The sequence below is a fragment of the Phyllostomus hastatus genome, unplaced genomic scaffold (genome assembly GCF_019186645.2).
Source record: "Phyllostomus hastatus isolate PE091 unplaced genomic scaffold, TTU_PhHast_1.1 phas_contig_86, whole genome shotgun sequence".
NCBI lineage: Eukaryota > Metazoa > Chordata > Mammalia > Chiroptera > Phyllostomidae > Phyllostomus > Phyllostomus hastatus.
Window position 1 is genome coordinate 47255382 of NW_025333977.1, and position 14497 is coordinate 47269878.

General features: G+C 37.3%; 1 protein-coding gene across 1 annotated transcript in view; it reads left to right on the forward strand.

Moving 5' to 3' along the window:
- The first annotated feature begins 2700 nt into the window (after positions 1–2700).
- Positions 2701–14497, forward strand: part of CPA3 (carboxypeptidase A3) — a 32537-nt gene continuing 20740 nt past the window's right edge. Inside the window, exons 1-4 of the mRNA XM_045851531.1 lie at positions 2701–2820; positions 2917–2992; positions 5812–5936; positions 14116–14218. Of these exons, the coding sequence (XP_045707487.1) occupies positions 2753–2820; positions 2917–2992; positions 5812–5936; positions 14116–14218 (372 nt within the window). The 5' untranslated portion in view covers positions 2701–2752. The remainder of the gene's footprint in view (positions 2821–2916; positions 2993–5811; positions 5937–14115; positions 14219–14497) is intronic.

The window sequence follows — 14497 nt, forward strand, 5'->3', positions numbered from 1 at the left end:
TGATATTTTAAATTGTGGTTAGACATATAATACTGAAAAATACTAGGAGTACAAAGACCCAGGAAGATGGAAAATTATTGGCATGTGAAGCTTCAACTTTAAATCTCTTTTAAAAATGATTAATTGAACTTATGAAACATCTTGTCTTACACAATCAATCCTGAAACAGTGCCCCAAAACTTGCTCAGTCCATACACATGGCAAGACCTTTTATGAATCTTACTATAGTAGTTTAAAGTTGTACTGAACTGTGCTTGTCAAAAATCTATGACCTGTTCTGCAAAAAAGCATCAGTATATTCTTGTACTCCATCTATTATACAATTCTTCAGAGGCTAAATAGATTGGGGAGAAGTGAGAGGTCTTAAAAGCATCACATATTTACGTCTCATTCCAAAAACAGGGAACTGTCAATATTGCAACAGACATTAACAGGTGAAAGATTTATTTGAGTCTCACCCTGAGAGGTATCAGGATCCTTAAAATATTTATCTAGATCCCAAAATAAAATAGAGGTGTCCTTCCTACTTAACCTAAAAAAAGATACAGAAGTCTTTTCTACAGTTCTAAAACTAGTCACACACACACACACACACACACACACACACACACACACAGGATTCAAGAAATATATCAGAATGTTAGAATTCATGGATTTTTCTGTTGTCTTCTTCCAACTTTCCTATATTTTGCTAAATTGTTTTCAATAGGCATTTATTTGTTTTAGAATCAGAAAATAAATTTCCAAACAGCAAAGTTATTACATTAAAACATTCTTAAGGTAGTCCACAATGACACAAATATAGAGGGAGGTGTCGCCTCCGAAGGTCACAGCACACACTTGAGTCTGCCATGCAATCTGTTCTGATACTCGTCAGTTGTGTGACCTGCCAGTGGCCAGTGTAAGTTGGTTTACAGAATCTGACAATTTTATCACCTACCTAGAGGTCACAGCATGTTTTTTAGCACCTGCCATCCACCAAGTCCCTTACATGTGCTACCTCATTTAGTCCTCACAGCCACTTTTCAGAGGTGCATTTGCATCCCCATTTTACAGATGAGAAAACCAAGACCCAGAATGACTAGGCAGCTTGCTCAAGGTAAAGTAGCCAGTGTTTGGGAGCTACTCTGAGGTTATATCTGTGTAAGTCCAAAGTCAAGCTCTTCTTTTTCTCTGCACCCCTGCGAAACCTACGCTCAGAAACAACAGAAGCAGCATTTGGTCTGGCAGTTTCTAGTGCTGATGAGCTTGTCCAATGTCAAGAATATGAAACCATTTGTAAAACCCTCCTCTTCCTTACCTGCAGGGCTAGAGCAAGGGGACCAACCTTTGAAGGAATAAAGGAAAGTCATACATTATATCACACACCTATCAGATGGAGAAAAATAAACTATTGCTGCTACTTATAACCTATAATCCCCCCAAAAATACTATTTTGATAATGAAAATAGGCAACCATGACTCTAAGAAATTTCATATATGACCACCTATGCATCTGTCAATGTGAGGGGGAATTTTTAAAAGGCGATTCTAATAACTTCTCTGATTAGATCAATTCACTCACTCTATTAGATTACCTATGATTCTGGGTAAAGATGTGTTTTCTCCCAAATAACTTATAATTGACTGAACTTTGTTCAAAACTAAAGGCCCTCCCCCAGGAAACCATTTAAAATGGTCTATAAATGACATTCATTAATTTGACTTTCATAAAAGCATTTAATGGGCACCTGCCTCCCCCAGATCCTGAAGATAGCCATTGTACACTTGAGCACCCATGTTATCGCGCCCTCTCCGAGTCCTCACTGCTTTAGGCACAGGCACTACCTCTGAGGATGGAGCGGGGAGAATGGGAAAGGAGTGGAGAAGTGGATGCTTTAGCTCTTTCTGTAATGTTTACTTCTTTACAAAGAGAGGTACAGAACAAATATGGCAAAAGTATTACCAACATAAAGTCTAGATGGTGAACACATTAATGTTTTCTACATTACTTATAATATTTTAATAAATTTAAAATATTCTGCCTTGGTTGATGTGGCTCAGTGGATTGAGTGCTGGCCTGCAAACCAAGGGGTCACTGATTTGATTCCCATCAAGGCACATGCCTGGGTTGCAGGCCAGGTCCCCAATTGGGGGCGCACAAGAGGCAACCAATGGATCTATCTCTCACAGATCATTGTTTCTCTCTCTCTCTTTCTCCATCCTTTCCCCTCTTTCTAAAAATAAATAAATAAAATCTTTTAAAACTATTCTGTAATTTAAATGTTTTTAAAATTCAAAAATTTACAATGTAGCTTCAAAAAAACATGTTATTAAGGAGCACCCAGCAAGTTTCAGTGGACAGATACTCAAATGCATCTCAGGTTCCAAATGCAAATTTAAACTGATTCCTTCCATCATTCAATTCAAACATATGGTAGAGTAGTATTTTAGAACAAAGAACTGGGTTCAATGCCAGCTCTGTGAATATACTAGCTCTGTTACCTTGGGCAAGTTATTTGTTTAAAAAGGAATCTGCCTCCCATCCCATCTGTAAAATGGGAATTCCCTATTATAAAATATAAATGAGTAGTATTGCCTTTAGTGTTAATGTTGCTACCACACTTGTCTCCCCTCAACTAGAAAACATGGGGAGGGGCATGGTAGAGGGACACTTCATCCACCAGAACCCTAAGAGGAAGTCAGCTGCTTCTCCAGAGAAGAGCTGAGGCATAAAACTGGCAGAGGACCTGGGGGCAGGCAAGCAAGAACCATGCAGTTCATCCTGCTGGTGGGTTTGATCGCTACCACCCTGGCAGTTGCTCCTGTCCGCTTTGACAGGTAAATCTCACCACTCTGTGTGGCAGTATCTATGTGGGAAGAGGACTAGGGAACACTCTTTACAGTTTGTATTTTTCATCTTTTGCATTCATAAAGGGAGAAGGTGTTCCGCGTAAAGCCCCAGGATGAAAACCAAGCAAACATCATAAAGGACTTGGCCAAAACCAACAAGGTAAAGCATTTAGAAAGATATTTTGCCTTTTCTTTCTGTTCTCTAAAAGCTGTTTCTTTTTATTTTATGTTTAATATCCAAAGACAAAGATAAAGGGAAGTGGCAGGAGCTACTTGGACAATTCAGCCCATCGTCAATTCTTCTTGTTTTTGTTTTTCTCCAAATTACCACTCCCACTTTTCCTCCCAAAAGCCTGGCAAACAAGTACTTTTTGTAGCTGAAATTGTGAAATAAGGGGATGTTCCTGACCTTTACTGAGGCCTCATTTCCCTCCTTGCCCACTCCACTGTGCTCACTCCCACCCCAGTCCTTACCTGTGGCATAATTTCCATTTAAAGTATTAACTGATAACTTTAAGGACCCAGGTGTGAACCTTTCCAAGAACAGATCCATTTTAAAGGGAAATTCTTCAACTTTGATTGTTCCTTTAAATACACCAGGCTAACAATCATTTTATCATTTCTTCAGCTGGTCCCATACAAAGGTGCATGTGCCGGCCACCTTGCATACATCATTTCAAATTCTCCAACAGATTTTCAGTGTCAGTGTCATAATTAACCCAGAGGTGTCAAACTCATTTTCACTGGGGGCCACATCAGCTTTGTGATTGCCTTCAAAAGGCCAAATGTAATGTCAACTCCTTAACAGTTAAGGTGTAGTTACATTTATACAGTCCTAAAATTATTTCAGCCCTCTGAAGGCAACCTTGAAGCTGATGTGGTCCCCAGCAAAAATGAGTTTGACACCCCTGACTTAACCCATTTAAAACAGAATTGAAGTTCAAAGACAGTAAATTAAATAATCAAGATGACACATGAGATTTAAACCCAGAACCAAATCTGGGATTTATTCTAGTCCCACACAACCTTGTCTCCATCTCAAACCAATCAAAAGTTCTACCTATTCTAATTCCCACATGTTTTTCAAATCCATACTTTTCACTCCCTTTCTCAGCCACTGCCAAGTTCACAGTGGCTCTACCTCTTACTGGGACAATTTTAGTAACACCTTAACTAGCATTCAGGGTTCTAGTCCTTCCTCCTACAAAGTCAATCCATACCCCAACTGATTGCTCTCTCTAAAACTTGAAGATTGCATTCCTCCATTTGAAGCTTTTTCATGAGAGGCAGCTGATTATAGACAGAGTATGGTCTTCACCAATTCCAATCCCAGCTATGTGGCCTTAGGCAAGTTACTTAACCTCTCTGGATCTCAGTTTCCTTCTCCATCAAATGGGATAATAATCATACTTATTTCCTAAGGTTGTTTTAAAGACTAAATGAGCTACTGTTTGGGGAGCAATGAGTAACAGGCCTAGTCACAATGGAAAAGCACTTTCTATTGGTACTGTTGTATCAAGTCTTCAAGATCTGCCAGACCACCAGCCTCAGTAGTATCCTCCTCCCCAACTGTCTTTCTCTAAAACTCCATGAACACCATCAACTCACCCACTGTGGCCCCGCACAGCTTTGCTCAGGAGGAATGTTTACTCTTTGACTTGGTTAACTCTCCTTCTTCAAGACCCAGCTCAGGCAGTGTCTCCTGCAGGAAGTCTTCTCTGTCCACCAACTCTCATGACCCAGTTGGGATTGCTTCTCATGCTCCTGGAGCACCTGTGCTTCTCCCTGGTACTGGTCAGCATGTTGGAAATGCATATGTGATGCCTCTCATGCAAAACGTCTTGTTTCTCCCAAGTCCTTTATTAGTATCCACAGTGGTGACACCCAGCTCTGTGCCTGATGCTTAATAACTGCTCATGAAAGGTCACTGAGCCCTAGACCTTGTGACACATTACCTTGTTCAGACAGAGAAACTGCCATTACGGTTAAACGGCCCTGCATAACTCACCTTTACATCACATTTACATCCCTCGTAGGTCCAGCTTATCTGTAACTTTTTGATCAAAACAAACCAATAAACATTCGTTCATAGCAGTCTCATAATAATTAACTGAGAGGTACAGTGGGATTCAACTTGGAAACAGCCAGGCAGACTTAGACAGGCCCAGTGTAATGGGTAGAAATAGGGCATTTCCTTCATATTTTCTAGGTTGGAGAGTAGTACTTCATTAGGTTTCATCATTGCGTATGATTTTAAAGAACAAAAATTAGAATCTTCTCAAAGTTATTTTAATCTGAATGCTATTCTACTGGGCCCATTCACCAAATTTCTGAAATTCTTAGCCAGAGCATGAGAAAGGGAAGGAAAACAACAGCTGTTAAAAACCTGCGTATCGCAGACCTCAAAACTATTTCACAATCTTCACAACATCCAAGTGGAGTCCTGTTAGCCTCATTTTTTTAGGGAAGCAAACTGAAACTCAAAGAGCTTTAGTAATTCTCCCAATGGCATACTGCTAGAAAAAATTACAGTACTGAAGATTGGAACTTCCAGGAATTCAGGAGTTTACAGGGACATTTGGTTTTGAGGTTTGAACTGAGAGGGGTAGTGGGGAACCATGTATTTAATCTATATTCCCAATTAGATACAGATTCTGTGGCTAAATCAATTATGGAACACCTCAATCAAACCCAGGATGGTGGAACCAAACAAATTAACCAAAAGCTGCTCATTCTTTTTGTATTTATAGGTACCATGTCCTGCAAAATTGACACAAATGGTTTTTTCCCCACTCTTTCACATTCAACAGACATTAAATATGTGGTATTTGCAAAAATTTCATAAGCTTGTTAAGAAAAGGGTCCATACTTTAGTCATATTGAACCCAAATTCCTTTCATGGTGTATGACATACAGTCATTTCCTAATAAATAAGTGTTGGGTGAGCTAACAAACAACTGTTTGAACTCGTTTCTACAGCTCGACTTCTGGTATCCAGATGCCAGCCACCATGTGGTTGCTAACATGACAGTGGATTTCCAAGTCAGTGAAAAGGAATCCCAGTCCATCCAGTTTGCCTTGGATCAAAATAAAATGTACTATGAGTAAGTCCTATTATTCAATATTCAAATGTATTGGATATGCAAAGTTCAGGGCATCTTAAAAGGGAAGTACTATTTTTTTAACTGAGAAAAAAATAAAAATTGTATCTATGACATAAAATTTACAGTTACTTCCAAACAGGCTATTGAGGCCTGACTATAGAGGCCAGCCATTAAATCAAACCTGGCCACAAAACTTCCATCTTCTGTTTGCTCTAATCTGCAAGAATGGCAATGATCTACACCTGCCATCTCCAAACAAGCCCCTAGTGAGGACAGAGTGCATGTGAGCAAACATGAATGCTTTAGGCACACTCGCCACCTCAACAAGAGGTAAGCCCCAGAGCCCAGACACAGTGACTGGTAACCACCAGCACGACATTTTTGTATGTGAATTCTCCTGAGACATAAAAAGAGAACCAAATAATAATGTTCATCTTTAAGCCAGACATGAGGGAATATAGAATATATAGTAAATAAACAATTTTTATGAAAGAAATTCTTCCTCAGAGAAAGCAAAAGCAGTGCAATAGAATAAGACAAATCCATGAGGAGAGAATTATTGAATAGCCAAAGATGCCAAAAGGAGTCATTGTGATCCCATAGAAAAGTAAGGGGAAATTAGAGTGTATTGATCACCAGCCATGAGCCATGCACTGTCTGGGCCTGGGCGGGGGCAGTGAACAAGAAGGTAGCCCAGCAATGAATATCACAAATCAGCACAATATGGAAAACAAAATGTGTTTTTATACTTTCAAATATTTAGTGATAATGAGTGGTCCCATTTTAACTTCCCCAGCCCTTGGCATCCCAGGAATCCCCTTTATTGAGATCTCCACCACTCAAAACACCACTAAGCACTAGTTCTTTCTTCTTAACTTGCTATTTCATGCCCCTGCTACCTAACTTGGGGCTGTCACTCAAAAGGCCTCTTCTTCCAGCTAAGACAAAGATCCTATAATCTATTGCAGAGTGGATTTCCTGCTGCTCATCTTGACTTGGTTGCATGTATAATATCCCTTCAGTATCCTCAATAAATATGAACCCTGCTGAAATTAGGAAAAAAATATGTAAGACAAGTTAAAAAATTCTTATTTGTGGCTTAATAGCTTAAAAAGTAGCAGGCTGTAGTTTATCTCTGTTTCTGCTGTTTTTTCAAGTGGGATGTGAAACCAAGGAAGTTAATAAGTGAGAACATATTCAAACTTAATTTATACCAGCATTTAACTCCTTTTAAATAATATGTCAACATGTGTTTTTATATTTGTTTAATAAATTGCAGCATTGAATTAGAAGAGACACTTTCTAAAATATACCTCCAAGATCACAGAAATTAGTAGTGCATTACGCTAAGGTTCAGATGACTTTTGGATTCTTTCTCTAAAAGGCACCACCCCTCCACCCTATAGCTACCCCCTAGTGACTGTGTCTCTTGATTCACTTCACAGCCAGGCTTCTCAAATGTGTGCCTCAGTTACTACACTCTTCAGTTTGCTTCATTAATACAGACCTGAGTCAGATTCCTATGATCATTTAATCCTTACAAAGTATCCAGCCCAAGCTAAAATAAATTTTAGCTAACCAATCTTGTATAATTTGGTTTGACCATCAGGGTAAAAATGAAGTATTATGTTGTCCTAATATCTTGGTAATGTAGTCAAAAAGCTAGTTGCTTGGCATGAGTGTGGATAGTGGAATAAATCACTGTGATAGAAGACACCTGGGCAGGTAGCTGACGTGCCTCCGTTTTATCCAATCACTCACATCCTCCCTTTCTCTTCTGCGGTCCTCTGTTGGCCTCTCCTAGCCTGACTTCAAACAGAAGTCTAATTATCTAAATTCAGATGCTCATAAAGAGTGCATTTTTCAATTTGTCTTATGCCATCATCCTTACTTGCTATGCACATCAAGAACCAGAGTATTAAACTACCTATAAAAATTAGTTTTATCTAATTAGGACATGATTTCTAGAAATTGGTCCAAATTAGCCACAGTTGTAGGAAAGCCACATAATTAGATAGTTACCTTACTCAGAAATATAAATATGTAAAGTAATCTCTGCAGATAAGAACTACTTAAAATCTTGTCTCCAAGTACTAATTATATAGATAATTTTATTTGCATATTAATTATATGTGTTACTTGGTGTCAGTCAGTAACAGAAGAGGATTCTAAGAACAGAAACATCTGGTTGGACCCAGGCACCAGTCTGGATAAAACCACATTACAGGGCTGGTTTGACACAATGATTTACTTCGACAGCCTTCATTAGACAGTGCATATAAACCACTATTTAGCTTAAAGCATCTGTGTGTGATTTTTTAATTTTCAGAAAATTAAATTACTAAGATTTGATTTTAAAGCAGCATGTTTGCTCCATTTTTATTTACACTTTTACAAACTCATATAGGCCAAACCAAAAAAAAACAAAAAAAAACAAATATGTATATACTAACAAACCTGAACAGACTGGTGAAAAAATGTATAAAAGAAAGTACATCCATTCAACTGAGACTAAAGGTGTAGATTCCATATTTAGATTCAGCAGTTAAAAACTCTAGTGTTTTTACTATTTTCTGTATTTTAGATATTTGTATTTTAGAGACATTTCAGGTTATCTTCTCTTTCATCTAAAGTTAAAATTATAAGGTAAGAGTTGTTCACTATTACTATAATAGTAAAATTCAAATAATACAATTAAGTAAAATCTTATTTAGATGCACATAAGATTATGTGGAAAAATGCAAAAGATATTTACACCAAACTTACATAGCAATCATCAGCACTTCGTATTAATGTCTAAGTACCTAATGATGTTCAGTCAGACACACGTTCATGTCCCAAGTATATACAGAGTCCTATAAAATAAGTATTTTACTTTACAGTGTTTCACAGGGGTTTCATGAAGATGGACTAGGACTACAGAATCACTCTTTGCCTGAGTCCTTCACTTCTATTAAATCAAATGGAGGAAAGACCACTAACATGTGCTTACACAATTGTGCATGCATGCACACACACACACACGTTGTACAACAGAGGATAACTAGAGGCTATCAGCAGATGCTCCCTGTTCCTCCCAGTGAATAAATTAATGCCGTATAGCTTATTGTCCAACATTGGATATGCCTCAAATGTGGGGAAATCCACGTCAGAAAGTGCCCCAGTTTGATACATGGTAACCCAATTAGGAAGCTACTTGGGATGAGTGGGATCTTGTGGAAACCTGAAATCATGCTTTTAGGTAGACACTGTCCTACTGAAGTGTGGGCATAAGCCCAAAGTGGAGCTTAAAAGGCACATACAATGACTCTGCCTCCCTGAAACATGCTTCCCCCCCGTCGGTATACACACAGGCACACACGGACTGTTTTTACCTATACAAACATACCTATGATAAAGTTTAATTCATAAGTTAAGCATCATAAGACACTAACAATAACTCATAATAAAATAGAATAACAATATACTATAATAAAATTTATGTGAATGTGATCTCTCTTTCTCAAAATATCTTATTGTTCTATACTCACCCTTCTTCCTGTGATGATGTGAGATGATACAAGGCCTGTATGAGGAGATGCAGTGAGGAGTACTCAGAAAGGCATGCAATTTAAAACTTATGAACTGTTTATTTCTGGAATTTTCCACTTAATATTTTTGGACCACAGTTGACCGCAGGTAACTGAAACCTTGGAGAGAGAAAGTGTGACTGATAGAAGATTACTGTGCCTTTGTTCTCAGTTCTCCCTCACTCCTTCTTTATTCCTCTACAAAAGGGGCAGAAGGGGGGCACTTTGAAATTATCAAAACAGGATTCATCCTTGCCTCTTCTCTGAACTTCTCATCTGCTCCCAGACATGGAGACACAGGTTTCCAAGAGAGCTGGTCAAGCAGACAAACTTTTCTCAGTAGGCTAAGTAAACTGCAGGTCTGGCGGCACTGTCCAGGGCTGTCACTCCTTGTGACGGAGGCACCATCGTGCCACGGTTCACAGCTAGAGGTCGGCCCTCTCTCGCTTCAAACCCCAACTCCCGTATTTTACCAGTTGTGAGAACTTTGTAAATCTACATAACCTGTGTAAAGTTGGGGGTTATAATGGTACCCAATTAACAGTGTTGAAGTCAAGATTAAAAGGTAAAATATAAATGCCATGCTGAACGAAGTTCCTGGCACATGAGACTGGATAAACATTAGCCATTCACATCATTGAATCCTCAAAGATAATTATTTATCTTTTTACATACATTTAGAAATATTTTTAACAAATTAAATAATTATTGGAGTGCTAAAGTAATATTTAAGAGAAAGTAATTTGGTTTCATAAGCCTGACTGCTGGTTATTGGAAGAGCTCATGAAAACAACATCTGGCCCCAGTTCTAAATTTTCAGCCTTAGGCTTAATTTTTAGTCCTTATCAGCAACAATCTGGCATTGTTCTGATGTCCACATGCAGCTGCCTTTGTGGAAAGGTTGTATTTCAGCTCACCCAATTTTCTTTTGCTGCTGTTATCACAAGAGCTAAATTGATATGTGTAAGTCTAAAAATATTCTTAGGTATGAGATTCCTGTGATTAATTAATACTGTCTTATGTTACAAATCAACCTTTGGGACCATAAAATTTCTCTTTGGCTTGTTTCCTCCACTTCTATTAATGCAGGTAGAGAAAAATCCACATGCCCTCTTTAGGACTTAAAATAATTAATTATGTATGCAGTTACCACCCAAAATATAATTTCCAACCTTCTCAGGCCTTTGTGTGAGTTTAAATACAAGATGCCCTAGCTGATTCCAAAATTTTCTTAATTTTTTTCTCAGAAATCCCAGATTTATCATAAGTCAAAAGCCAAGCAAACAGCGAGTTACATATAATGTGCATAATAATGTGCTTGTCAGTGCTGTTAATGGGAATCAATATTCATGAGCAGTACTTGGTCTCATGTGCTAAATAAACCCTAATTAGGAGTATACCTCATTTAAGTTCTGCCTCCAAACTCAGATCAGTCAGTCAATCAGCAAGAAGAAACTGACAAGTAGAGTGGGTGCTTCAGTGTCACAGTTCATTATTGTAAGAAATTGAAGAAATCAGAGGCAAACGAGTACAGACCTTCTAAACCTGGTTTAAAGATATTTTAAAACTGTGAGGTGGTTGTCAGTTTCATGACTCATTCTCACTATCATCCTGAAGTTCACTGGGTGCCTATGGAATGCCAGGTACCTCTCACATTTCACTTAATTTCATCCTTACCACAATCCCGGCTGGTATATTTGGTACTATTGTTAAAGTGAGTGAACTGAGAGTCAGAGAAATAGTTAACCTTCCCAAGATCACATTCAGTATTAAGCAACCTACTAGGTTTGGAACCCAAGATTATCTGGTTCACAGAACCTCTTCCCACTGGATTCCTGCTTCCTTACTTGATGGGATTTATGGAAGTAAAAGAGTGCATGATACTGTCCTAAATGACTAGATTAAATGTTTGTTTGAAACTAGAAAGCATCTTTCCACATGGAACTCTTTGCTAGCAGAAGAAAAATTCATGTGTTTCATCAACAAAATTGAGTAATGCCTTTTTTATATGAAGTCAATGGGAAATGAGATAATCCAAATAAAGAAATTGTTCAGATAAGTGCAACCTCAGAAAATCCTTTATTTTAAATATTTCATGAAGATATTTTCATTATAAGCCACAATACCCTATAAAATAGGGTATATTAAATATAGATTATTTTTGGTCGGAAGATTATCATTGTAAATGCAAATTTTCATACTGTGCAATAAGAGAATGATCTGTTCCAGGGCTAAATTCCCAAAACATGTTGGGTAATTTGGATTTACATCTGACTCTTGTCAGAGTCCTCTATCTATGCAATTCCTCTAAGTCCTCTATCTATGCAATTTTACTTTACCTTTTTTGCTGTCAGCTATCACCTACGATGGTATGCTTGCTTCCTACACATCATTTTCCCTGAGTCCAGTGCACTATTCCTAGGTTACACAAGCTTTTATAACTATATCTAAAATAAGAAGAACAAGCATTTTTGTGAAAGTGTGTGTAAATCTTCTGTGGCTGCAACATAATATTTAACATATTCAGAAATTTAATAATAAATTTTAATTGCAACTGTACATCAGTGGACAATAATAATTTGATCATACAGACACTGTCATATTAATCTCAAAATGGCAATCAGCATTATATATACTTAATAGTGAATGACAGATTTTCTTGTTAAAACCAGAAAAAGAAAATAGAACATCCTCTTTAACCACTATTATTACCCTTGTCCAGACCTTAGCCAATGCAATAAGAAAAAAATACATATTGGAAAAAAGTAGAAAGTATAATTTTTTGCAGAATAACTACACAGAAAATCCTAAAGACATAACTTTAAAAATCAGAAGTAAAAGGATAGTTTTAAACTAATACAGTGGCTAATAGATAAGTATAATGAAAACATTTGAATATATAAATAATAAATAGTTTATATATTTAGCTGGGAAAAACCATTCATAAGACTCATAAAAAATATATTAAACAAAATACAGAAAATTTTACTGAAGTATCAAAAAAACTATATTATGCTTTAATATTAATCACAAATTTCCCAAACTTATTCATAATTTAGTGCAATTCTAATGAAAAGCCCACTTTTCTAATAATTCCTAAAGTGATTCTGACAAAATATTTCTTAAAATAGGTAAAATTACTTAAATATTTTTGAAAACAAGAATAAGGAGAGACTTTATTAAATATTAAAATTAAGTATTAAAACTATAATTATGGTTTGGTGTTTACACAAGAGTAGGAAAACAGATCAATAGGATAAAATAGAAAATCCCTAAACAGACAAAATATAAAAAATATTTGTATATGTAGTTACGACCAGAGGAAAGGGCAGACAGGCTGGATTGAGGAGGGCAAAGGGGTGGGGGGACAGAATTGGGGACATCTGTAAGAGTATCAACAATAAAAATAAAGAAAAACAATATTTGTATATATGATGTCAGTGGTATTTTTGGAACATCAAGCTGACATTCAAATTTCCAACTCCACCACACACAAGTTGTATTTAAACTTTTTGAACAACATCTCCATCTGTAAATGGAGATAACAGTAATAAAATAAAGTAAAATAATGTGTGTCAGGCAGTACCTGGGCCATACTAAACATATGGATATCCAAATGAAAATGTCAGGTAGTCAGTTGGATGTGCAAGTCACAGGAAAGGTAGGGGAAGAGGTGAGGGAGAAGTAGATTCAGGAAGAAGCCAGAACTGGAGACACAAATATGGATTACAATTAGGTTGTATTCAAAGCCATGTGATTCAATGAGGTAATGAGATGATATAACTCAGGATGAGATGAAATAGGTAAGAAGGCAGAGACATACCTTCTGGTCCCCAACACTAGCTTTCCAATGATTCTTCCTGCACCTTATGTCACACTCCAAGCCAACCTAGCCATTTTCTAGCTCTGTAACCATGGCAAGTTATTTAAACACTTTATGTCTCAGCTTTTTCATCTGTAAAATGAGGATAATAATCTCAATGTGGAAATTAAATAAGTTAATGTACATAAGTTGGTTAGAGCATGACTGGCACATGGTGAGTGCTAAGTAAATGCTTATTATTATTGTTACTCAAGTTCCTTGGGAGAGTCAGCAGATTTGTGCACAAGAGTATCCACTGTTGCCTGAGGTGTGTGTTTGACAAAAGATTGCGAGTGACTATAGATCATCACTTCCCAATAGCAGTAAAATGCAAGACACGTGGATAATTCTAAATATTCTAGTAACCACAATTTAAAAGTAATCTTAACAAAATATTCTATTTAAGCTAACACATCCACAATATTATTCCAACATGTAATGATTAGTTAGTGAGCTACTATTAGTGAGCTATTTCATATGTATAACAATCTCTATGATCAGACAAGTCCACTTCAAGTATTCAATAGCTATGTGTAGCTATAGACTATTATATTGGACAGCACAGCTGTAGATAAATGGGAAGATCTTAAGCCAGACACATGACATGTCTAAAGGAAATGGTAAGTGAATAATCAAGAAACAGGAAAACCTGATCTAAGATAAAGGAAGAGAAAATTTTGCAAATGAAAGATAAACGAGTTTTTCTTTCTCTAGTAAATGTGCATTTTATCATTCCTTTGCCAAACAGAATCTTGATTCATGATCTACAAGAAGTGATTGAGAAACAGTTTGATGTCAAAGAAGATACGCCAGGCAGGCACAGCTATGCAAAATACAATACCTGGAACAAGGTACAGTATAAAATGCCTGTGGTTCCAGGCTTCCCTGGGAAAGACACAGGTGAGAGCTGACCTTGGCCTGCACCACCCAGGAAACCTCAGGGCTAGTGCACCCAGTGGACAGCTACAGACCACGTTAGAGAACCACTATCCTGCCCCTACATAGCTGATCATCCACAGAGGGCAGAGGTTGGTGGTCAGTGGTCACATCCAGTCCTTGTACCTGACTAGCCTGGGTAAATCCCTCCCATTGATATGCCAATAGCAATCAAAGCTCAACTACAAGAGGAG